This window comes from Ursus maritimus, unplaced genomic scaffold, assembly GCF_017311325.1.
Source record: "Ursus maritimus isolate PB19 unplaced genomic scaffold, ASM1731132v1 scaffold_20, whole genome shotgun sequence".
NCBI lineage: Eukaryota > Metazoa > Chordata > Mammalia > Carnivora > Ursidae > Ursus > Ursus maritimus.
This window is the reverse complement of record NW_024424453.1, coordinates 30,606,011-30,632,842: the sequence shown is the minus strand read 5'-3', so window position 1 is coordinate 30,632,842 and position 26,832 is coordinate 30,606,011. Positions and strand designations below refer to the sequence as shown.

The window sequence follows — 26,832 nt, the reverse complement described above, 5'->3', positions numbered from 1 at the left end:
TCCAGAAGAGTGGGTTTGGAGCTGAGGCAATGACCTGGCACCACTTGGCAGCCCGTCACACACCACATTCTTGAAGCAGACGTGTTCCTCTGCTTCTTGCTTCTCCAAGAAACCTGAGCAGTTCCTTCAACATCTTGGATGGGAAAGAGCCTTGACATCAAGTGGTCCTGGGACAGGATCTCTCAACTCCCATCTTCATAATTCTTTTAAGTCATTAACACAAAACAGAAAGATTTTTATGGCTGTCAATGGGTGTGTATGTAAAGATAACTTTAAGAAAGCTGTTGGTTTTCTTTCACACACCAGGTAGATAGTAGTTTTGCCGTTATTATAAACATACAGTTTCAACAGCTTGATTTCTTGAAAAAGAGAGGAAACATTATGCTTCTCTGATTTTTCTACTCAAACAGAACTTTTTAATGCAAATGAAAGCATGATTCAAGCATAAAAACAACCTAATTGCTAATCATATTTTTAATGATCCCTTATTAAAGCAAAATTTAAAGTGAATACAAGCGTATTAGAAACTTTTCTCATGTTTCCTCAATTTGTAGCTATCACTCATAAAGCTAACCCGGCATGTCCCTCCGGGATTTAGAGAAACACACCCTTATACTTACATTGAACCTATTCACTAAACGCGAACAACAGCCTCACTGGGTGACAAAGTTCTTAGGACCTCCACTGAGTCTTGTCCTTTTGATTATGTTTTGAAAAGTAGACCATTCATTTACGAGTTTCCCTAAGCCTCCAAGCCTGAGCTCTTGGGGGGGGGGTGCACGTGCACATGTTTACTGGTAACTTCTCTCTAGCTATCCTTAGGCAGAAACTGAGAGAGGGAAAATCTAGGTGTGCCAGCATCAAACGCGGCCTGGCTTGGATCAGAGAGGTGAAAAGTGTTTCTGTCAACCTCAGCTTGTGAAATTTTAAAGCTAGCATTTGTACTTCCCTTGATTTACAAGGACTGATGGCAAAGAAATCATCCCACAGGAAGAATTAGATATAAAAACATCCCGGTTCCCAAACATACATCGATAATCCTGGCTTTGCCGGAATGCAACGCTTCAGAAAACGTTTCCGTGGAACATGGTGAAACTGTAGAGGAGCTTTTAATGGTTTCATTCCAAAGGAAGTGGTGGTGCTATCAAGCCCCGACTGAAACTACTTTAACGCTGGGCCTTCAGGCCCTAGTGCCCATTTTGTTCTCGGCCCGCAGGGCCAGCAGTGAGCTGTGGCCTCCGTCCCGCCAGGTGCAGCTTGTGGGCACCCTCAGGACTGAACTTAAGGCGGGCACCTGCCACTTAAAGCCGGGACAGTGTCCGCAGCCGCGGGCGCTCCGTGAACGAAGGAGACGTTGGAGGACTCTGTGGGGCAGACGTCATTACTTTGGGGATGAAGCAAACAAAATATCATCTGATCTCGAGATCAGGGTTCCTGATCACGGAGCGAGCCAGCCCATGACCTTTATCACCTTGTATGTAACATTTGCAGGAGGCATTCTTGCCTCTAAATAGTAATGCTCACAGCCCTCCCCACTGACTAATGCTCCTGCCTGTTGTTGCTGGAAGCAGGCTTTGTCAGCTGAGTTCTGTTCCTCACAGTGTGGTCCCAGACCAGCAGGAGCCCCGCTGCCCGGAAGCCCATTAGAAATGCAGATTCCTAGGCCCCAGCCAGACTCGTTGAATGAGAATCTGCGTTTTCAAACAAGCCCCTTAGGGGAATCCTGTGCCCAGGGAGATTGGAAACGCACTTCCAAACTGTCCTCCCCAGTATGTCTGACTGGCCCCACACCACAGATTTCCACGTATTCCCCGCAACATTCTGCTTCCAAGTTTTTCCCACCTTCACTGAGATATATTTGACGTAACATTACGTAAGTTTAAGGTGTACCAGGTGATGAGTTGATGTGTGTAGGTATTGTGAAATGATTGCCCCAAGAGGCTTAGTTTACACACCCATCGCCCCTCACTGTTACCATAAAAATAGAAAACGCTTCACAAACTTGTGTGTCATTCTTATGCAGAACCTAGACTAACGTCTGTATCCGTCCAATCTTAGTCCATATGCTGCCGAAATAAGCGCTCTGCTTCCGTCTGAAGCCCATTTCCTGCTTGCTTCCAATTCTCTAAATGCCACATAAATTCTTCACTGGCCTTCACTCTGATTTTCCCCTCTGTCTCTTTTCCCACTAGGTAAAATAATAAAGATGGAAAGAAAAGAGGAAGGGAGGGAGGAAAGAGAAGGAAAAAATGAAAAAAGGAAGGTAGGAAGGAAGAAAAAGTGGGAAGGGATGTAGGAAGGAGGGAAGGGGACCTTATTTACAATTGTGCCATAATACTGTTGGAGTTCATGAGCTCTATTTCAAATATACACATACACACGAACACAGTTGACCTTTGAACAATTGCGGGGGTTCGGGGCGCCAACCCACCACACAGTGGAAAATCCTCATATAACTGTTGACTTCCCCGAAGTTAACTACTAATAGCCTACTGTTTAGGGGAAACCTTACCAATAACATCAACAGTCGATTAACACATACTGTGTATGCTCTAAGTATTCTATACTGTATTCTTATAAGAAAGTAAGCTAGAGAAAAGAAAATGTTATTAAGAAAATCGCAAGAATGAGTACTGGGTGTTATATGCAACTAATGAATCATTGAACACTATACCAAAAACTAATGATGTACTATGTGTTGGCTAATTGAATTTAAATAAAATTTTTAGAGAATCACAAGGAAGAGAGAATACATTTGCAGTACTGTACTGTAAACTATCTGCATATAAGTGGACCCACAGAAACCCATTGAAACCTGTGTTGTTCAAGCGTCAACTGTGACCTATTTGCTGTTTCCATTTCAAAATGAAGCACTTACTTCCATGCAGTGTTAAGGGGATGTTAATTGGTGCAGTAATTTGGAGGGCGATTTGGCAATGTCTGTTCAGATTTTTTAAATGGACATTCTTTGATCTAGCAATTTCAGAATTTTTCCCACAGAAATACTTGTATAAGTACACAAAAATGTACATGAAAGTATCTGTTGCAGGGTGATTTTAATAGCAAAAAAAGCTATAAATAGCCTAACGGTATCGATAAGAGTTGTTTGGAAAAATCAACATATATTTCTGCAGTGGAATATTATCCTGGCATTGAGGATAGAAAGAATTAAGGAAGATTTGTGTGTGCTTATGTGATGAGCTCTCCAGATTATATTATTAACTGAGAAAAGGTGCAGAGTAATAGGGATGATATGATCCCATCTGCGTGTTATTTTTAGTGTGTGTATTCATAAAACAGTTAATAACTTACTCTGTTGACATCCAATGGAATATCCTGCAGCCATTACAAATACTGTTTTGGCAGAATTTTAAATAACTTGGGACATTTTTGTGACATGGTGCTAGGTTACAAAAAAAGGACAGGACATTGGTGTCATGGTTTTTCTCCCTCACCTGCCCTGAGCATTTTCCAAAGTTATTAAATATTAAATATTCTAAAAATATCATTAATTTCTCTATAATATAATGTCTTATTCTTGAGTTTTTAGGTAGATTTTAGCTTTTTCAACTCATATATATTATTGACATAAATATTTTTTTATCTAATGGGGTGTTTTCAAACATTTCAAACAATTTATCTTTCCTAAGATAAATGTCTTGTAATTATTGGTTCATAGAATGTAACCTTGATATTTATTGCCAAATTGTTTTTTATGATCCATAATGATTTTATTTATTTTTTATTTATTATTTAAATAATTTGTTTTTAAGATTTATTTATTTAATTCAGAGAGAGAGAGCAAGGGGGTGGGTGGGAGAGAGACAGAATCTCCAGCAGACTCCCCACTGAACGAGGAGCTGGATGCGGGGCTCGATGCTATGACCCTGACATCCATGACCTGAGCCAAAATCAAGAGTCAGACTCTTAACCGAGTGAACCACCCAGGTGCCCCGATCCACAAAGATTTTTTGTGTAATATCTTCAATCTTTGCTAATGTGATAGGTTTTTAAAAGTCACCATTTATTCAAGAAATTTTAAAATTTGAGATAAAACAGTTATTAATGCCTGCTGTATGCCAAGTTCTCTTAAGAGCACTACACACACCATTACAAATAATACATGATTCCTACCTTGCTATTTAAAGCGTGATCCTGGGCCAGCCCACTTAAACACTCCATGACACGCTGACGTGATTCAGGCTGTCATAGTATATGCTTAGAGTATCATGGAACACAGCGTGACTATGGTATCATTGTTACAATTAACCAAGAGAGGGACTAGATTCTTACACTTTCCTTTGACCCTTCCTCTCCCACTTTCCCACTAAAGAATGGCGTTAGTTAGTGATGAAGAATAATCTCTTCTTGCTCTGATCAGAGTTCAAGTATTAACTGCACCTGACTGTAACAAGGAAGTAGACAAGAAACTCACCCTAGCTTGTGGTGTCAGTGTCTGGCACCATTTATATATTTCACAGATTCGGAAGATGATAAGCCTCCTTCAAGGATATAACCTTTCATCCTGAATCCATAACCAAACCTGACCTTCTACCTCCCCATTTCTCTCTGGCTGCTTAGAAGAGAGAAATGATTATCTAGCCTTCAGAGTATTTGTCCCAACCTCCAAAAAAAAAAAAAAAAAAAATCTCCAAGGAAATGGAACAATCCAGCCTCCACAAATCACAAATAGCACTTACACCTCTCTTAATATTCCTTAGGGCAAGGAATTCTAAATTGAAACATTCTAATTAGGTTGATTAAATAAAATTGCCAGTATTTCACTGTTATTTCACTTGTGAGAGTGGCAATGTCATATGGTTCAACTAAAACTTGCAATTTAATTCTTCCTGTTTCTTCCCAAGGGTATCCCAAGACTACCCATATATTAGACCTAATTGAAACTTTTTTTCACACGAAGTGATTTCTGCAATTTCTGGCCCAGAAACAAAGAAGAGAAAAATTATTAACATGGGTTTATGCTTGGTTGTCACTTCCCAGTCAAATCATCAGTAAGATAAAATTAAAATACAATATTTCCTGAAATGAAAGGGAAAGGATTTTCTGCTTATTTAAAAAGAAACTTCTAGCTGATGCAGAATCAGGAGTTAGGAACAAACATGGGCTAGCAAACCCAGCAAACTACCAAACAAACTGTAATTCATAATCTCCAACCTGAGCAAGGCTGGTGTCCTCCCCTTAAAATGAACAGGATGCTGAGAATGTGAGATGAATCCAAGATTATCACCAATGCAAATCCGTGCACAAGATATCCAGGGAGAAGGAAAGAGGAGAGGGGAGAGAGAGAGAGAGAACACTTCAGCCTCAAATTAATGGAGGTGCCTTTCCTATTAACTCTTATCAGATTCAAACTCATATTGTAAAAAAGTAAATTTAGTAATTCTATAGAGGGTACTCGTATGTGAAATGATGCCTCAGAGCTTGGTAAGATGGCCTGACTGCATAAAAGCATCAGAATTCTCTGTCAAAAGCAAATTCATAGCTTTAAATGCTTTTCGGAGTCTTGCTGTTTAAAGTGTGATCCAGAGCTCCAGCCCGTGTTTCTCAAACTCTGAAGTGCATACGAATCACTTGGGGTCTTGTTTTTGGCTTTTTGTTTGTTTGTTTGGGTTTTGGTTTTGGTTTTGTTTGTTCAGGAACTGCTGTTCTTTTTTAAGTGTCTAGACTAGTCCTTAGAATTCTTGACTTTGGCTCGTGTGAATGAACATGTGAAGGAACTGTGATCTATCTTTCTTCCTTTCTTCCCTTCCTTCCTTCCTTCCTTCCTTCCTTCCTTCCTTCCTTCCTTCCCCTCCTTCTCTTTCTTTCTTTCTTTCTTTCTTTCTTTCTTTCTTTCCTCTCTCTCTCTCTTTCTTTCTTTCTTTCTTCCTTCCTTCCTTCCTTCCTTCCTTCCTTCCTTCCTTCCTTCCTTATGATAAATGTACTCTTTAATCCCCGTCACCTATTTCATCCCCCCCCCTTACCACCAGTTTGTTCTCTGTCATTAAGAGTATGTTTCTTGGGGCACCTGGCTCAGTCAGAAGAGTATGTGACTCTTGATCTTGAGGTCATGAGTTTGAGCCCCACGTTGGGTGTAGAGATTACTTAAATAAAAACTTTTTTAAAAAGTCTCTTTCTTGGTTTGTCTCTCTCTCTCTTTTTTTCCTTTGATCCTTTTTTGTTTGTTTCCTCAATTCCACATACAAGTGAAGTCATATGGTATTTGTCTTTCTCTGATTGGCTTTTTTTCACTTAGCATTATACTCTCTAGATCCATCCATGGTGTTACAAATGGCAAAATTTCATTATTTTTATGGCTGAATAATATTCCATTGTATATATGTACCACATCTTTCTCCATTTATCTATCAACAAATACTTGAGCTGCTTCCCTAATTTGGCTATTTTAAATAATGCTGCAATGAACATAGGGGTGCATGTATCCCTTCAAGTTAGTGTTTTTGTATTTTTGGGTAAATATCCAGTAGTGCAATTGCTGGCTCATAGGGTAGCTGTATTTTCAATGTTTTGAAGAACCTCCATACTATTCTCCACAGTGGCTGCACCAGCTTGCATTCCCACCATCAGTGTAAGAGGGTTCCCCTTTTTCTGCATCCTCGCCAACACCTGTTGTTTTGTGTGCGTGTGTGTGTGTGTGTGTGTGTGTGTGTGTGTTTTAGAGGGAGAGAGAGAGAGAGAGAGCATGTGCGCGAGCAAGGGTTGGGGGGCAGAGGGAGAGGAAGAGAGAGAATCTTAAGCAGGCTCCACACTTAGCACGGAGCCTGGCGTGGTGCTTGATCCCACAGTCCTCAGATCATGACCTGAGCTGAAATCAAGAGTGGGATGCTTAAATGACTGAGCCACCCAGGTGCCCCTCTTGTGGTTTTGATTGTAGCCATTCTGACAGGTGTGTGGTGATAGCTTATTGTAGTTCTGATTTGCATTTCCCTGAAGATGAGTGATGTTGAGCATCTTTTCATGTGTCTGTTGGCCATCTGGATGTCTTCATTGGAAAAATGTCTGTTCATGTTTTCTGCTCATTTTTTAATTGAATTATTTGTTTTGGGGGTGTTGAGTTGTATAAGTTCTTTATGTATTTTGGACACTAACCCTTTATTGGGTGTGTTGTTTGCAAATATCTTCTCCCATTTCATAGGCTGCTTTTAGTTTTGTCAATTGTTTCCTTCACTGGGCAGAAGTTTCTTATTTCAATGCACTCCCAATAGTTTATTTTTCTTTTATTTCCGTTGCCTCAGGAGACATACCTGGAAGAAATGTGCTTTGGCCATTGTCAGAAAAATTATTGCTTGTTCTCTCTTCCAGGATTTTTGTGATTTTAGGTCTCACATTTAGGTCCTTGATCCATTTTGAGTTTATTTTAGTGGTCCAGCTTCATTCTTCTGCATGTTGCTGTCCGGCTTTCCCAACACCATTTGTTGAAAAGACTGTCGTTTCTCCATTGTATATTCTTTTCTTCTTTATTGAAGATTATTGACCATATAACTGTGGCTTTATTTCTGGGCTTTTTATTCTGTTCTATTGATCTATGTGTCTGTGTCAGTACCATACTTTTTTGATTTCTACAGTTTGTAATGTAACTTGAAGTCTGGGATTGTGATGCCTCCAGCTTTGATTTTCTTTTCCAAGGTTGTTTTGGCTATTCAGGGTCTTTTGTGGTTCCATATAAACTTTAGGATTGTTTATTCTAGTTCTGTGAAAAATGCTGTTGGTATTTTGATAGGGATTGCATGAAATCTGTAGATAGCTTTGGATAGATGGACATTTTAACAATATTTGTTCTTCCAGCCCATGAGCATGGAATATCTTTCCATTTCTTCATTTTGTCTTCAATTTCTTCCATCAATGTTTTATAGTTTTCAGGGTACAGTTCTTTCACTTCTCTGGTTGGTTTATTCCTAGGTATCTTATTAGTTTTGGTGCAATTGTAAATGGGATTGTTGCCTTAAATTCTCTTTGCTGCTTCATTATTAGTGTATAGAAATGCAGCAGATTTTTGTATATTGATTATATATATGTTATATATATTGATTATATATAATTATATATATAGTTTATATCTATAAACTTCAGGATTTTCTATATATAATATCATATCTTCTGCAAATAGTGGAAGTTTTACTTCTTCCTTACCAATTTGGAAGCTTTTTATTTCTTTTTGTTGTCTGATTGCTGTGGCTAGAACTTCCAGTACTATGTTGAATAAAAGTGGTAAGAGTGGACATCCTTGTCTTGTTCTTGATCTTAGGGGAAAAACTCTGGTTTTTGTCATTGAATATGGTGTTAACTGTGGGGTTTTCATACATGGCCTTTGTTATGTTGAAATATATTCCCTCTAACCCTACTTTGTTGAGGGTTTTTATCATGAAATGTTGCTATACTTTGTCAAATGCTTCTCCTGCATCTGTTGAAATGATCGGTTTTTATCCTTTCTCTTATCGATGCAGTGTATCCCGTTAATTGATTTGCATATATTGAATCACCCTTGCATCCCAGGAATAAATCCTACTTGATCGTGGTAAATGATTTTTTTGATGTATTGTTGCATTTGGTTTGCTATTATTTTGTTGAAGATTTTTGCATATATGTTCATTAGAGATATTGGCCTGTGGTCAGTTTTGTTGATCTTTTTCAAGAACCAGCTTCTGGTTTCATTAATCTGTTCTGTTGTTGTTGTTGTTGTTTAGTTTCATATCATTTATTCTTCTCTAATCTTTATTATTTCCTTCCCTCTGCTGGTTTGGGGCTTTATTCTTCATTTTCTACATTCTTTCATTTCCTCTGGGTGTAAGGTTCGGTTGTTTATTTGAGGTTTTTCTTGCTACTTGAGGTAGGCCTGTATTGCTATAAACTTCCCTCTTAGAACCTTTTTTGCTGCATCCCAAAAGTTTTGGGCCCATTCGGGGTCTTGTTAAATGCAGATTCCGGTAGAGCACGTCTCGGGTGGGATCTGAGATCCTGCATTTCTAACCAGCTGTCCTTTGATGTGATGCTGAAGGCCGAGCCATGTTTTGAGTGACAAGGTCTCAGGAGAGCGTCCTTCTGATGGCCTTTGTTCTTTTGAAAACAGTCTCATCCTTCCAGTTGCATACTGAGCACTGAAGTCAGGAGGCTCAGCTCCCCTTCAGCGGCCTTGCTCTTTCCTCATTCAACTCTTCCTACCTGTAAAATGGGATTAACAAACCCATGCTGAGAGTCTCTGGAGGCAGACTTTCCCAATAGGATGAAGATCTTCTAACTTGGAGATTATCTGATCCCACCCTTCCCTCTTCACTCCCTACCTTGCCTGAGCCAAGAGACCGGTACCTGAGATCCCGCTGAGTTTGCAGTTCTGTCCCGTCCCCCTGGACTTGGGGAAGCTCTGCAGGATAAGGGCTTCTTGCAGATACTTTCAGACAAGTGAAGAAACTAAAAAAGCCCTTTTTCAAAACCACTCAGCAAACCTCACTTTAATGAGGGATCTTCTCCTTTGACTTCACAGCAGGAGACAATTAAGAAACCCAGTGTTTCCAAGTGAAAGGCATTAAGGGGTTCCTGCCTGTCCTGCCCACTCCCCACAGCATGTGAAAGCCCCGCTCAATTTTCATTTGTCCCAACCTGTCAAGAGCAGCTGTCAGCTTCGATTATTGTTTTGAAACTCATTTCAGTCTTTTAATGCAATTCTCCAGAGAATGAGGTATTGATCCCCCAATCTCAGTTGTTTTTCCTAAGGCCTGCACCACATTGGCCTTCCTGGTCTCTCTCTAGGTCTCCCCTCACACCCCATGCTCTGGAATGCATGTCACTCTTCCAGTAAGTGTGCTGTGATAAGACGCCTCTGTAGTCCTCGAAGGAGAGGGATAATAAAGGCAACATATGGACATGTTTGAGAGACTAATGAAAACCATCATTTTTTATTTATGGAGAAACATTTTGATTTGGACATAAAATGATTCAAATGTAATGTAACTATGCCTTAGGGCTCAGGACTAGAAAGGAGTGCTCCCATTTCATGAGTCTGCTCTCTTGCTCATTGGAATTGCTGCAGAACCGTGCGTAAAGTCCTGCAGGTCCTCTTGTCACCGGGGGCCTCGATGGCAATTTAGCCAGTAAATTTCACACTATGTGTGGGGAACCTTATAAGTTATTGTCCAAACCAGGATACTTTGACAGTGGAATGGGTGATGATACTCCTGTGTCAGGCATGCACTGAGACTGTCTCAGGCTAACCCAGACGTAGCCGTTCCAAATACGGACAGTTTGTAATGTGAGACCCAGTGACGATCTGGTCCAAGAAAAATCGCACCCAACGGAATTAAACACGCAAGGAAGATTTTTCAAGACTGTTGCAACAGGGGGCTCAGTCGGTGAAGCATCTGTCTTTGGCCCAAGTCATGGTGTCAGGGTCCTGGGATCGAGCCCCGCCGGCATAGGGCTCCCTGCTTAACAGGAAGTATGCTCCTCCCTCTCCTCCCCCCGCCACCCCCGCTGGTTCTCTCTCTCTTTCAAATAAATAAATAAAATCTTTAAAAAAAAGAAAAAGACTGTTGCAATAGGGAAGAGAGCTTGAACTCAGCCCTGAATACCACAGGAGCAGGGGATTTATGGGCAGTGGGCAGTGGGAGGGGGTCAGTGTATGGAAAGTTACTAACAGGAGCTTGGTTAGGTATCAAGAGTGAGGACTGACTAAAGTTTGGTCAAGGAGGGAACCCTTGGGGAATCCCCCCAAATGACAGGCAGCTTTTGGAATTTACTCTTCTCCCAGGAAACTCATAGTTTCTCACATCCTTGCCCTGACAAATTCTTCCAAACATATTAAGGCTCTAATTGCTTTTTCTTTGTGATTTCTCTTCATTTTCCTTTGCAAATCCAATTATTCTTATTGTGTTTGAATAGGAAATTTATTTTATTTTCAGATCTTTGCTTCTACTTCAGCAAAGCTGGGGTGAAAATGACTTTTGAAAAACAAAAAATGTGGTTTGAATTGATCAAGGCAAGCACAGTTGTGATTCAGCCGGGAAGGACTTAATCAAGTGGCCAACATTTCACGGTGCATTGTACAGAGGGGCTTAGTGAGTAGAAGGAAGAGCAAGGGGACTTATTTATTCTATATGTATTTCCTATGTATGGCCATCCCGGTGGGGGCCCAGTATAAGATCCACTGCCCTTAGCACAGTGTTCTTCCCCATTTGTCTATACAATGAAAGTATTTGATTAGATAAACTCCTTGGTATCTTACAGGGGTTTTCAAAAATTCCAGGTTCCGATTTTTAAATCATTCTATCTCTCTCTGTGTTGTATTTTCTTGTTATAAAATACCCATGTTAACACCGTTATAAAGGATCACTGGCTTCTCTTTGCATCCAGGATCAAGGACTCCTTATCTCGGCCTCCCAGGTCCCTGCTCCTGCCTAACCATCTGCCTTCGTCTCCTGTCCTCTCCTCCTCCAAGTTACGCCTCAACCACTGCAGTCTTCTTCCTTACAGGGCTTATAGTGCCTGGTCATGCGCTCTTCCCTCCGTTGGGAGTGCTCCTATCCCACGTTCTGGCAGGGATGACTCGTCTTTACCGTCTTTACCGTTCAAGTCTCCATTCAAATGTCATTCCTACTCCCACTGCTCAGAAAGGTCTTTCTCAATTACATCAGCAAAGTAGCCTCCCTCTTCCAGTACTGCCTAGGCCCAGGCCGAAGGGGGGCGCTGGGCCTGTGCTGTAGAGGGTGCCACTTTGGTCATCCTTCAGTGGCATCCCTCCTCGTGAAGCAAGGGGTTCAAGGGGCCAAGGGGGCTTGCCCACTCAGAGCCTGTGTCTCCTCTTCTAGACCATGCCCTAGTGACCTGGGACCTTGCAATTTTTTCCCCAGAGGACCCCAAACCCATTCCAGAGTCTGTGGGTCTCTGCCTCAGGTCTCTCCTCCCATGGGTGGTCTGGGCTGCCGGTTCACACACCCCTAATCCTGAGGGGGACCACAGGGAAGCTATTTGCAGAAAGCATGAGTGAATCTTGGACATAGGGGCTGAGGTATCGAATGTGTGCGTAATAACCCCCCACCCCTTTCACGGTGGGAAACAGCCAGGCTAGAAGAGAAGGGGATAGGCCAATATCCAGGGATAAAGGTCCAGGGGCTGGCTCACACAGCTCTGCCCTATTTCGATGCAGAACTCTGAGCAGTCTGAGAATACTGATTGCAAACCTGGCCTTCCAGGTCTTTATAGTTAATTTGTCAATGCAATAGGTAGATGACATATTTTTTTAAGATTTTATTTCTTTAGTTGAGAGAGAGAGAGCACGAGTGCTGGGAGGGGTGAGGCAGAGGAAGAAACTGACTCCCCTGCTGAGCAGGGAGCCCAATGTGGGGCTCAATTCCAGGACCCTGGGATCATGACCTAAGCCGGAGACAGACACACCGACTGTGCCAGTCAGGCGCCCCGAGGTAGATCATATCTTATTTAACAGTTTGTTCGCTTGGTTCATAACTTCTAATCATTTAGACATGTGCGGGCCTCCATCGGTGCTCTTGCCGCATCCCCACAAAAGTCTCCTCTGTGTGACGGCTGATGAAGAAGGGGGCGCTGGTCCACAGGACAGGGCCTGGTGCACAAAAGAGGGCTGGTACCAAACATCCCTCCTGCCCCCGCCCTTGTCGGCCATCCCAACCCTCTCCTGGGCAGCCACTTCTCTCTTCCGTTGCCATTTCATTTCATTTGCAGCATTGACAAAAATCTGAAATTACCCTGTTTACTTGTTCACTGTCTGCCTTCTTCCCACTAAAATCTGAGTTCGTGAGGTCACAAGCTTCTGGCAGCGCTCCCGGCACTTGGCACGTACTAGGTGCTCATTAAAAATGTGCTGACGGAACAACTTAGTGCGGTTCGGGGCCGGGACCGCGCTGGCTGCCGGGATGGCTAAGAAAGGTCCCCTGTCCTCAAGGCTGCCAGCCTCATTAGGGAGCAGACCTGAAAGCAGACAAAGGCCTTTGCTTTTAGTTTTTACTCCTCAAGTGGTTAATTCATCTGAAAATAAAAACCTAAATGTAGCCATTATTGGGGAGCTTCTGCTGGGCAGAGAAGCAGTCTGAAAGGCAAATAAGCTCCAAAGAAAGGGGGAGACGAGACACGGTCCTGTTAGTTTGTCTGAAGGGATAAGGGGTGAGGGAGCTTTTAAATTTGATGACCTATCAGAACTAGTGGAAACTTTCCTTTTCACTTTCCCCGAAGAGAAATTGCTTGTTGTTTCTCCGGGAGGGGGAGTGTTGAATACTTTCTGCTGTTCAGCTAGAATGTTGCTTGGGGCAGGAGGCTAACATCCCCTCAGCTGCTCCTCTCTGCCTTATTTAACTCGCACGGCAGACGGTGACATCTGTCGAATGGCGCTGTCTTGGCTGCCCCCTCCCTCCGAGGGGTGGGGGCCTCTGGAACTTTCCTTCCCCACAGCCTCCCACGTGCTGTGGGGCAGCGGGGCTTTCGGCAGCTGTGAGCAGGTTTCAGTTGCTTTCCACGTGGCCCCTTGTGTCAAGCGTGAAGCACAGTCCCCTCCGCACAGAATTTTTTTAAGTAAGGCTTTTGTCTTCCCACTCAGAAACTTGACGTCATTTTTCTCCAAGGAAGATCGAATAGGTCCCATAAAGCCAATCCATTTGAAATAGGGATGAAAATATGATAATACTGAAAGCTGCAGCTAACTGGAGCTTTATCTTGAAAAACAACGACTAAAAATCACCAAAGTGATCTTTTGTTTTGCAAAATTAGGTTACAGTTTCACTATGTGCTAATTCTTAGAATAAACCCTAGAGATGCATATATTTTTAATTAAAATTGTATAATATCACCATATTCCTTTTCTGTTTGGCTTTCAAAGTATCTATTCATTCATCTAACATGTATTTATTGTGTACTTACTATATGCCAGGCACCGTTCTAGGTAATGGGATCGGTCAACAAGAAAGGTGAAAACATCCATGCCCTATGGACCCTATATTCTGTAGTGGGGTGATCGACAGATCATAAAATATTACGGAAGAACACAGTGTGCTGAAGAGTATCAAGTGCTAAGAAAATACAAAGCAAGGAAAGAGAAGAAGCAGTGCAGAATGGGGGTAAAAGTTACAGTTTTAAAGAGGGTAGTGTGGGTGGTCTCTCTGAAAAGATCACATGAGGGCACAGACCTGGAGGAGGTGAAGGAGAGAGATAGAGATATCTGGAGAAAGCATTCTCATCAGAGGGAACAGCAGGTGCAAAGGCCATGGGGTGGAGTGTGCCTGGGGTATTCAAGGAAGAGCAAGGGGCCAGTGTAACAGGAAGGGAGGGAGGGAGGGGAGGGAGGCGATGCATTTGGAAAACATGGTGGGCAGGTGGTTCAGGATATTTTAGATCACTGGAAGGACACTGACTTCACTCTGAGTGAGATGGGGAACCCAAGACAGGGTTCTGAGCAGGGAGTGAAGGGATCTGACTTACTCTGGCTGCTGAATTGAGAACAGACTGTAGGGGAGCGAGGGTAGGAGCAGAGCACCAACTGAGAGGCCGTTGTAGCAATCAGGTGAGAGAGTGTGGTGGCTTGGACCAGGGCAGTAGTGGTGGAGATGACAGAAATCTGCATGCTGCATACAGTTTGAAAATGGAGCTGATAGGATTTACTAACTGATCTGGTTATGAGAGACACCAGACTGTTGAAGTAAGAGAGAAAGAGAGGAATCAGGATGACCCAAAGGTTTTTGGCCAGAGCAGTTGGAAGGCAGGAGCTGACATGGACAGAAATGGGGAAGGCTGCAGCATTAGGATATCTTGGGAGGAAGCTCAGAAATTCAGTTGGGCATAGGATTTCTACCTGTAGTTTAAGTGGAGATGCCAAGTGAGTCGCACACCCAGGGCATTCTTTCTTGAGCTTCTGGAAACTTACCTCACAAGCTGCTTCCTTTACTTACGAGGACCCCCTATTTCTTACAGTATATAGTGAACAAAGCTGTAGGGAAGAGTCAGGAACTAGGCACCTGAAAACAACAAGATACTGTGACTACCTGGACATCTTTTAGACCCAAGAGAAGTGTGAACTGGTGTAGCTAGAGCTCTCTAATAATGTCCCAAGATAACGGAAGGCTCTACTCCTGTCTTTCAGCTAATACACAAAAGGAGAGATAGCTGGAGGGTGGGAGTTGGTAACTCTCATAAGCAAGGGCAACACGAATTGAGGGACAGTCTACAAAACAACTTGCTTCAAACCTTTGAAAGTGTCAACATCACTGAAGGAGACTAAAGAGACACAACAATGAAATACAACACGTGATTATTTTGACCTGGATCCTTTTATTATAAGGGCCATTATTAGACAATTGGGGAAACCTGAATGGATTAGAGTATTAGATGACAGTAATGTGTCAATGTTAATTTCCTGATCTTGATGGCCATTCTGTGGTTATGTAAAAGAGTGTCTTCATTTGTAAAAAATACACACCAAGTAATGAGGGGGAAGGGGCATCAGGTTAGCAGCTTATTCTCAAAAGGCTTGGGGAGAAAAAGAGTTCTTGGTATTATACTTGTAACTTTCTTGTGTGAGATTGTTGCAAAACTAAAATAATATTTAAAACTTGAGGACAGGGGGTCCTGGTTGGCTTGGTCCATAGAGTGTGGGACTGTTGATCTCGGGGTTGCGAATTCAAGCCCAACATAGGGTGTAGAGATTACTAAAAAATAAATAAACTTAAAAAAAAAAAGTGAGGACATTTTTGTTTGACATCTTCAGAGCCCCTTAGAGAGAGAGATGATTAGAGGCTCAGAGAGCAGTCAATATTGATGGGTAAATAGACGTGATGAAATATATTGTTTGCAAGTTAAAAGTAAATATGGGGGGAAGTCAGTAAAGGAATTTGGAGGATAAGAGGTTGAGTTTGGAGGAAATAGGAGAGAAAGTACTCTCTTGTGGTTTAATGGAATTTTTTCACTGAGGAATCAGCCAAACACAAGTTGGGGGTTGGCTCCAGGCAGGTAGAGCTTCTTCAGGAGCCTGGGGAGGCTTCTTCCAACTCTCCTGTGTCCACTGTCCATTTGGGCAAGACCATGGTCCATCCCAAAGAGCACTGGCCTGTAAATGAAGTGTCTGGACTAAGATGAACTTTAGGGTCCCTGAAATACTTATAGGACTTTTTGAACATGAGAACAAAATTGATAAAAGATATGGAGCATAGGAAGAAATAGATGAAAAAGAATGAAAATATAGTTCTTTTCATTTGAAAATGTAATTGAGATACCCACCTAACTAAAGGGGTCGTTCCTGCCCCCCCCCCCATCTCTCCTTCCATTCCCTCCTGTAGAAAAAACAAACTTAATACCTCTTCCCTAATGTGAACTGCATAAAGAGCACTCCTCTCTCTTCTCAAATCTTAGGTAACAACAAGAGTCCCCTTAAATAGAATTTTCTATTTTATGATTTCTAAAATACTCAGTTGTATCATTGCAGAAATATTACAGCATGTTTTCCGAGTGTCAGAATAAATTTACACTGAAATATTACAATGCTAGAGTACCTATCACTTTTCTTTTGGCTTCAAATGAGTTTGTTTATAGCATGCCTGATTTTTTCATTGACCCAAAATTTATTTAGAATACATGGTACTATTTAATCCATATCTTTGCTACAGATTTCTATCAGTTATAATCAGATAACTAGATTTTGTGTAAAATGAATTATTTGAAATGTGTTGAGGCTTGAGTTGCTGCCTAGTATATGGTTAGTTTTTGTAAATGTTATGAAAGTCTGAAAGAATGAGGGTTCTCTAATTGTCATGGAGGGAGAGGGTCCTATATATGTTTCTTAAGTTTAGCTTACTTAAATATATTCAGATTTTCTATATCACTACTAATTTTTCAAATGCTTCATCTATCAATAACTGAGCAATGTATATTGAAATCCTGTGCTGTGGGGACATTTCTGCCAATTTCTCGCTGCAGTGCTTTATGTATTTTGATTCTACTTTATTAGATGCACACTAGTTTAGAATTTTTATTTATTCCTGGTGAGTTGAACTATTTTCATTATTGAGTAGCAATCTTTATTGTAGTAATTTTTTTTTCTTAAAATCTATTTTGTCTCAGGCACCTGGGTGGCTCAGTCAGTTAAGCTCAGGTCATGATCTTGGAGTCCTGGGATGGAGTCCCATAGGGCTCCCTGCTCAGCGGGGAGTCTGATTCTCCCTTCGCCCTTCACCCTGCTTGTGCTCTCTCTCTTGCGAGCATGCGCTCTCTCTCGCGCGAGCATGCGCTCTCTCTCTCTCTCAAATAAATAAAATCCTTTTGAAAAATCTATTTTGTCTTATGTTAATATAGCTATCTCCAGCTTTCTTTTGGGTATTTGCCTGGTAGATCTTTTTTTAAATCTATTTGTTTACTCTCAACCTTTCAATGCCCTGTGTTTTAATTGTATCTCTTGTAAACAAACTGGATTTTGTTTTTTAGTCAGTACTTACCCATCTACATTTACTGTGGTTATGAACAATGGAGGGTGTTTAGGTCACAAACAAGATAATCCTTACAGGAAAGGTTAGCTTGAACAGAGTCTCCAACCAACAGTTGCTCTCAAGATTCTGCTGCCAGGGAGGACAGAGCCAAAGGCAAGCACCATTTACAAAAAGGGGCCTGAAAGTCACATGCCCCATCTGGGGGCGCCATATGTCACCTGAGCATCGACTGCCGAGAGAGATCTGTTCCGTCTTTGCCCACCAGGTTCAGAGACAGCCATTTGAAATGCTAGATGGGGAGAGAAGGGGTACAAAATCCGTCCTTAATAAAGATTCCCGATGCTTGTTAACACTAAATGATCACTAAGACCGCAGTATTAAAGAGGAAATACGTTGTACCGTTCTGTTCCCACAGTGGCTCATACATATTTAATGTTCAGGGATTTCTTATATTCTGTAAAATCATTTTCAAGCTTTCCTTCAACGATGCCTGAAGAGTAATCTATGTGTTCTCTTAATGCTTTCTGCTAAAATAGGTTTTCATGATTATTTCTACAAAATTACTTTTTTTTTCCTTCCACACTGCCACTGGCTTTCTTGTGTCTTTTTTTTTTTTTTTTCAAATTCACTCAGAGTAGATAAAACTGTTTAAAATGGTGTCTTAACCAGAGGTGGAACCACAAAACTGCTTGAAGCTTGCAGTTAAACTGAAATAGGACTGTGGTATAGTCCAGCATCGGGAAAGCAACAACGAAACAATGGCAGATAAGCACCTGGTAGGTGACAGGTACTGTGCTAATATACACGTGTGTGCATGTGTGTGTGTGTGTGTGTGTGTGTGTGTGTAATCTCCACATAAATATGAAAATTCAAGGCTCAGAGAGGTTAAGAAACTGGCCCAAGATCACACGGCCAGTGCAGGTAGAGCTGAGATTCAATTCCAGTGTCTGAATCCATAGTGATGAAAAGTGAGTCCTGGAGTGAAACTACTGGAATTCACGTCCCAGCTCCACCGCTTCAAAATCGTGTGGCACTAGACAAGTTTTTTAATCCCCTCTTGTATCTCAGTTTCCTCATCTGTAGAATGGAAATAACAATATCATATCCATAGGATTTAATGGGATGATATGAGGAGTTGCTCAGAATAAAAACTGGCACATAAAGAAGGCTCAAAAACTGTTAGTCACTATGGTTTCAGGGGACATTTTAGGGCTTCTTTCTCATCAATGGGTGATACTACCAGTCAGATTCCAAAGTTGTTTCTTCTTCTTCTTCTTCTTCTTCTTCTTCTTCTTCTTCTTCTTCTTCTTCTTCTTTTTCTTCTTCTTTTGAGAGAGTGCCCACATGCATGTCGGGGGAGGGGCAGAGGCAGAGGGAGAGAAAGAATCTCCAGGAGACTCCCCACTGAGCGTGGAGCCTGATGCGGGGCTGGATCTCAGGACCCTAAGATCGTGACCTGAGCTGAAATCAAGAGTCTGACACTTAACCCACTGAGGCACCCAGGTGCCCAGATTCCAAAGTTTCTTTAACGTTATGTTCATCTGGTTCTCACCCTCTTCTTCATACCCTTCTCACCTGCCAAACTGATTCACTGATTTCCCAGGGCTCCCCCTATTGGCTACCGCCTGGCTTCCCTCCGGCTGTTATGGCCCAAGTGAGACGGTGCCTTCTCTGCCTCCGTGGGGTGTTTGATTTTCCCAACTTTCATAGCACTTTGTATTTATTTATAATTAAGAGTTCTTTTCTCCCACCATATTGAGGCTGAGACACCCTTTAGATACCCAGCTCGTGAGATCAAGTGAGCAGTTGATTCACAAGCCGGGGGTTCTAGGTGAAGGATACGGGGGACATACAGGAAGTCCTCAGCCTATAAAGGGTATTAAAGACTCTGAAATGTAGAGGCCGAAATGAGGAGGGAGATGAGTCAGTCGAAGAGGCTGAAAAGAAGCAGAGAGCCTGATAGGAAAAGCTCCTGGTGAAGATGGGATCACCTAAAGCAACAGAAGGAAGGATTTGAAGGAGAGAGTAGCCAGCTGTTGAATGTCAAGTAAGATATGTACAGAGAAGAGACCAGAGGAATTAGCCACGTGAGAGTAGTTTAGAGAAGGAATGAGGAGTGGATTGAAGGAGAGCGTGCAGTCAGAAAGTAGAAACGGCAGCCACATTTGACTCTTTCAGGAAGCTTCGCTAGCGATGGAGGTCCAAGTGATAGATGGGGAAGCAGGTGAACTGAGGGAATGTGGAGGTCGCGAGAAGCTTCTTGTATAAAAGCGGGCACTAGGGCATATTCTCTTCTGATGTGTATGCTCCCGGAGACATAGAAATAGCTGCCAGCGGGAAAGCCACTGAGCCCGTGACAGAGGCTGAGATCAAGAGCACTCAGGGGGGAGAGGACGCTCTTTCATGGGAGCACCGAGGGTCCATTCACTAGGGGCGGAGGGAAGGCCAAGGAGGTGGGGTAGTTGGGCACTGACAAGAGGGAATTTCTACGAGTTTGTTTCTATTTCTCAATGGGATATTAGGTAAAGTCATCAGCTGAGAAGGAGGGTGGGGCTTAGCAAGTTTGAGAATAACAAATAAAGAAGAAGGCGTGAAATAGTTACTTTGAGGAGTGGAAAATAAGCCTACCGGACAACTATAGGAGGGCCATGGGCAGTGCTGAGTGCCGTTTTGAACTGTGGGCATTAATTATTTAAATGAGACCTGTCGGCAGAATTGGACGTTTTTCTCCTGGAATGTTCTTTTGTTCGGGTGCAGGCAGGAGTAAATGGGTGTCCGGGTGTAACCATTACAACTTTGCCAGAGGAGTTTGACACAGGAAGAGGGGAGTGAAAGAGTCAAGGGTATTTTAAGATAGTGATTATAGTAATGGGCCATGAAATGGAACTGAGGAAAAGTTGGACGTGGGGACATGAGAACACAAGGGGGTGATTGTCATCATGGTGATAGGTCGAAGGATTGTGGGTGACCATGAAGTAGAAGAATAGCCGGAGTCAGTATGGTGGGAGAGTATAAAGGGGTGTCCGTAGAGTGTAAGGCTTGACATCGATTCAAGAGGAAGTGTGGTTATTGGTGCCAAGAGGTCAAGGGTATGATCATGGGCGTGGGTAACTGAGGAGGGTAAAGAAAATGATCATTGGATATGAGACAGTCCAAAGTCAGAGAGAGCAAGAACATGGACGCCATGAGAATGGTGACAGGAGTAGGGTGTGGGAAGAAGAGAGCATGAAGGTTGGTGAAGTCCTCCATGAATGGGGGCAGTGACAGGGTTTGCTAAATGTCAGCAGAAGGAAAGCTTGGGTTTCTGGGGGTGACAGGGGTGACTATGGATGTGACGTGTCCTGGGATCCGTCCTGATAACCTCCAGGCAGAAGGTGGGAAATCTGTTCAAGCTGGGTGACTTGGGGCCCAAGGGCTGCCGAGCTCCCCAGCCCAGGACCTGTGTTTGGGTTTAGGCTCCAACAGCCACTAGCTACGTGAGTTTGTGAAAGTCAGTCTACTTACTCTCATTGTCAAATAGAGATAAATGTCCAATGACTTGCCTCATTCACAAGGATCATTTGAGATAACAAATGTAAAAGTATTTTGTAAGCTCTAAAGTACCATTAAAAAGTGAGTTAAAATTTAAAGTGTATATATCTTTACATTAGGATTTCTAGCCTCTAAACTAGAGCAAGATAGATCACTTCCTCTTCTTTTTGTCTGCCACAATACCTAACCTGGTGCTTGTGTTCTAGAGCTTGCGGTGTTGAAGAGTACTGAACAACAAAAGCTTATAAAGTGAATTAGCCTGTGATTAATGCCTTCAGTGTTCTTATCAGTGTTGCCATCAGCATCGTCTAGCAGTAATGCTTTAAAAATTCTGAAAAAAACCCTGATTTTTCTTTTCACCAAATCCACTAAAATGAAGAGTAAAGAAGCATTTCTTAAGGTTAAAGTCCTAAAAATATTTATGCATTTTGACCCAATAATTCCATTCTCACCACTTTTTAAAACCTTTTAATCCCACTCAACATATATACAGAAAAGTGCAGAAATCACAAATGCACATTTGAGTTTTCACAAAGGGAACACACTCATGTAATTCACCTTGCTCATAGAAATTTGATGCCAGAAAATATTCTCCTGGATGAAAAAGCTGTGTTCCTGAGGACATTGGCTCAGTGTTACAGTGAAAAACGCTAAATGTTACCTGGAAGCATGACTCGGTAAATGTTGGCACATAAATTCAGCGGAACAGTACGCAGCATTAAAAATGACAGTTTTGAACTGGAGAACGAAATTCACAAAACTCGAATGCCCTTGAGGCCGGCGGGCAGGTGAAATCCGAGAAGCAGCCTGCTCTAAAATGCTGTGAGGAAGGTGGACAGGGGGCGGTAAAGAAATGGAGTGGGGGGAGTGCGGCCTTGCCTAGACTTCCACATTAAAATGCTCAAAAAGTAAAGCGCTGGGGCGTCTGGGTGGCACAGTCAGTGAAGCGTCTGGCTCTTAGTTTTGGCTAGATTGTGATCGTGGGATTTGTGGGATCGAGCCCCGCATCAGGCTCTGGGCTCAGCAGGGAGTCTGCTTAAGGTTCTCTCTCCCTCTTCCTCAGCACCCCCCTCTCTAAAATCAATCAATCAAAAAAAGAAAAAAAGTAAAGAATAGTGCTGATCAAACAAAACATGCCCTGGGCCTCGTTTTACGCGTAGGCCTTTCGTTTGTGACCCTAGCTGGAAGTAGAGGAAAATACAGGCACAAGAAACACAGCGGGTGTGGCCATTGTGATTGATTCTGACGCCGCACAGGCTGTGGCTGCTGGGGGTGAGCACCGAAACACCAGTGTTGGCCTGGGTGGGAGCTGGCTTGTTATTTTATTGTTCTCATTCATATTATTTCTGACTCCAAATCCCATTCTCCCCTTCCGCCTTGTTCTCTCAACTCCGGCCACACTAGCCTTCTCGATATTTCTCCAAGGTGTTTTAGCCTCAGGGCCCCGGTTTTCTCCCCCTAGTGTTGGCCTCACTTCCCTCTGCTCAGAGGACACCACCTCTCAAGGGAGTGGCCAGCCCCTCACATGTCTCTGTCTCTCTCCCTGTTTTTTGTTCTTCGTTGCACATAGTGCTGCCTGACATTTTATTGTCTATGTATTTTTTAAGTTATCTGTTTATTCTCTGCCCGAGAAGGTAAGTTCTATGAAGGCGGGAATCGACCGAACTTGTTTAATGCTATGCTCACAGTTCCTAGAAGGCCCCTGGCGCAGAACAGACACGCAGCAAGTATTTGTTGAATGTTGTTGTTGAGTGTTCAAGGTAGAGCCATCGCATCTTATTTTTTTCTTTTTCCCCCAAATCTCAAAGGTACGTTTGTGTAATTAATGATTTAAAAAGACATTTCTTGCAGATGACTCGAATGTGTAAAACTCTTTATCTCTCCTAACTTGTGTGGCAGGTCAGCCATGCAGAAGCTGGGAGCAGAAGTATTTGAGAAGGTCTACAACTACCTCAAGAGAGCGAGGCGCCAGAAGGCTGGCGAAGCCGAGATCCGGGCAGCTCTAGAGAAGGTGGTGCCTCGTGCCAGTGACTGTTTTGAAGTTGACCAGCTCCTGTATTTTGAGGAACAGTTGCTGATCACAGTGGGTATAGGGACCACACTCCAGAACCCTCACCATCAACTATCAAAAACAAGTAAGTTCAAGGGGACAAACTCATTCAACACATAAGCTGGATTTTATTATGGGAAATGGGTACAGTGCTGGGGCTTTCAATTCCTTGTCAAGAAGAGTGAGTCCTTAGAGAGTAGTAAGCCTGTCTGCCTCTACTCTGAGTCCTGGGCCAGTCAGTGTTTGGTCTATCCTCTGAGGAAAGCTTGTGGACCACGTGTGGCTTCCTGAAAAGCATTCCCTCGAGCGTGCCCTCGGCGCTTCCACGGAGTTAGACCACCTCTGCAATGGCCTGGAAGAATCCATCTACCCTTGACCATTTCCACTTGGAGGACAGGCTTGGTGCCTGCCTTCAGTCCCTGTGCTCTATGGCCAGCCTGCTCCCGAAGGTCGCTGAACACTGGCCTCATGGACACACTGAGCTGCTGACCAAGAGCCACGAATGTTTGTCTCGGGTGACCTGTTTTGGGTCCCCTTTTGCCCTTCCCCCAACAAGCAAGATCTGCATATATACACAAGGACCTGGACTAAAAATCCAAAAAGCAATTCTCTTTTGTGATTAATTCTTCAAGCTTATTCGTGAAGTATTGAAGACTTTTATTCTTAATAAATATATTTTACATGGTTACAAAATAAGTCACCTGTTTTATCTTTTTCTTATCTAGAAGTATGTTGATGAATATAATGCATCCGTGTAATCATTATTGCCGAGAGCAGCTATCATTCGATTTATTTGGTGCCTAATATGGGTCAGTACACAACCTTAAGGGCCTTCTGTCATTGGATCTTTTCACCGATGAGAGAGGGGGAGAGAACAAGAGATTACCCCCGTCTTTAAGCTAACCTGCTTGTTTACTTAGCAACCAGAGCTGCTGAGCTCTCACCCGGGTCTGTCTGATTCCAGCGCCCATGCTCTCAACCACTCTGCATGTGGGTTTTCAACCAAGAAGCTACATTAGACTTGCTCGAGAAGCTTCTTAAACATACACACGTTTGCACATACTGTTAAAGAATTATCCTGACACGTGTGAAAACAGTAGGGAAGACTTTAGTCAGGGTGATTAAAATAGGGGAGCGAGACAGGGCTCAATGCCAAATAGAGCACGGAAAGCTGGAGATTTATACTCTAGCGTGGGACGGGGCACAGCTCGGCTCGAGGGCTGTAAAGTTACAAAGAGAAGACATCTAGGGTAAGGAAGATTGCTGCCAAACCGACTTCACAGGACTCTTGCTGGAGACAGGCCAGGGTGACCCGATAGCAAGGGTGGGGGGTTCTCACTAAAGGACTTCACGGATTCTGGCTGAACCGGACTTGGCCCGGTTGGAGACAGGGCCCAGGTGGAGGCCCAGCTGAAAGAGCGCTCAGAGGAGCCTGTCCAAAGTTCCGTCAAGGAGAGAAGCTTTGTCAAGACCCAGCCTCACCCCCCTCCTTTCTCTGGGGAGGCATGGGGCCAAAGCATATCTTCTGTTAGAAAACGACCTAGAGAATCTGATGCACGCATTGTATAGTGGCCAGCGTCCTGCCCTCCGCTGACCATGGAGGACGCGTATGGTAAGGCCCGTTGCCTTACCCACCCATTATGTCCGGAGCAGTGCCCCGGCACGATGCCGTGCCTCTTAGACTAGTGTTCCTCACGTCTGAGCATCAGGATCATGGGGATGGCTTGTTCAAACCAATTCAGGGCCCAACCCCAGCACTTCGGACTCAATAGGTCTGGGTGGAGACGGAGGCTTCGCGTTTCTTGCAAGTTCCCAGGTGATGCTGATGCTCCTGGGGGGAGAACCACCCTCAGACCACGGTTTGAGACCCTTCCGCCTGTTGCCTCTCCTCCCGTGTTTGGAGCGGTACTTGGGTCTGCTCTGCTGGGGGCCTGGTTCAGCTCACTAACGTCTCTGAAGACACGTGTCCCTGGCTGGCAGGCGATAGTCATGTTGCTGATCTCACAGCCCCTGTGTCTGGGGCAGGAAAAAGGGGCCTCAAATATGCACTCCTTCCTGGGGGTGGAATCTGAGACTGCAGAATTCTGACCTTGAGCATGTCGTCCAAGCCCAAATCCAGAACCTGTGACCACTACCAGGATAGAACACTGAAGATCAGGTTTGCCCCGGGCCTAGGACATTCCCATCATGCTGACCGAGAAGAGACGTCAGCCCCAGGAAGGGCTCCTCAAGCTCCCGTACCTTTTTGTGACCAAACAGATTTCAAACAGACCTGGAAGAGGGGGACAATAGTAGCACATTACAGAAGTTGCTGAATCTTCTTGCCAATGGTTTTCATAACATTAGAACAGAATACCTGTGTGAGTTGCTGGGTCAGAATAAGAAACAGCTGGATTTCAAAAACCTCTGCCATCTTTCACAAACAGATGAGTGTGCCCGGGAACAATACCCTGGATTTAAGAACCTGTGGTTGGGGCCGTTCCTCTACCCTTTAGGCTCTGTGGCTGGACTACCAAAAACACTGACAAAACAAACAAACAAACAAACAAACAAACAGATTAACAGGAGAAAACCACTGTTTGCTTCACTGGAGGGAGGGTGGTGGGGCAAGATTGAAGGTAACTAGAAAAAAAATTGCTTTTTATTATTACTATTGGGAAAGTACTTTCTCCTTCAGCCCGACTCAGTCTGGATTTGGGGTGACTCCAGGGCTGGTATTAATCACTAACCGAGCTGCAAGAGTGTGGTTCACTGGGTGAACTGCAAGATGGTGGGTGGAAACCAGCTGGGGGATTAAGGAAGTCAGAAGGTGCTGTTATGAAACCGTCCCAGGTATGAGAGAATAAAGGGTCCCCGCTGGCTTGCCGCTTTGTAAAATTATATATATATTTCACAACCACCAATTGACCTTTCTGCTTTCTATTTATGCAGAGGAAATGCCATCAGCTATTTTGGGTGATGCGGAGATAAGGCACACACAGGAGCGTGATGGAAGTTAATTATTTAATGTATTTGGGGCTGAGGCTGGAGCGAAAGCTCTGGGTCTGTTATAAAGTCCGGCCATCACAGTGGGCTCAGGATAAAGGAGGCTGACAAATTAAATAGTAGCTCCAGGGGGAAAACACCCCACTCCTCTTTCAAGATGATGGGATCACTAACTAATGTGTCAGAAGATCAGGTCAGGCCACCGAGATGATAAAGAAGCAAAAAATGAAAAAATGAGGCAAAGAGAAGGGGTGTGTGTATGGGGGTGGGGAACAGGGGAGGAGGCAGCCTTGGACACACAGTAAAGAGTGTGTGCCTGGGTGACTCAGTTGGTTAAGCTTCTGACTCTTGATTTCAGCTCAGCTCAGGTCATGATCTCAGGGTTGTGGGATCAAGCCCCGTATTGTCGGGCTCCACACTCAGGGCAGTGTCTGCTTGTCCCTCTCCCTCCCCCACCTGCTCTCTCTCTCGCTCTTGCTCTCACTCTCAGTTAATTAATTAATTCATGCTTCTGCCACAATCTGCATAAGGAAAAAAACACAACTTAATACCAGGTGATTTGTATTCTAGACTCACACTTGCCATTTACTGTGTGGTCTAGGGCAAGTCATTTTCTCTGTCTTTTCCTGCCTATGTCTGAAGACTGCTGTAAAGAGCAGGTAAGATAAGGTAAGAGGCTCCATCACATGGAATTGGCAGTGAGGTTCAGCGTAATGCATGGAAATGCTTTCAATCTGGAAGATGCTCTTACCTTTGGAGGAGGATGCATTAGCCTGATTGTCAGGCTGCCTGATACCCCATCATTGGAGATTCATCTCT

General features: G+C 43.4%; 1 protein-coding gene across 4 annotated transcripts in view; it reads left to right on the top strand.

Moving 5' to 3' along the window:
* The window catches only part of NEK11 (NIMA related kinase 11), a 245,475-nt gene extending 221,758 nt beyond the window's left edge, over positions 1-23,717 (top strand). For all 4 annotated transcript variants that reach the window (XM_040636821.1, XM_040636818.1, XM_040636820.1 and 1 more), the window contains one exon: positions 22,878-23,717. In XM_040636821.1, the coding sequence (XP_040492755.1) occupies positions 22,878-23,148 (271 nt within the window). In that variant the 3' untranslated portion in view covers positions 23,149-23,717. The remainder of the gene's footprint in view (positions 1-22,877) is intronic.
* Positions 23,718-26,832: the final 3,115 nt, after the last annotated feature.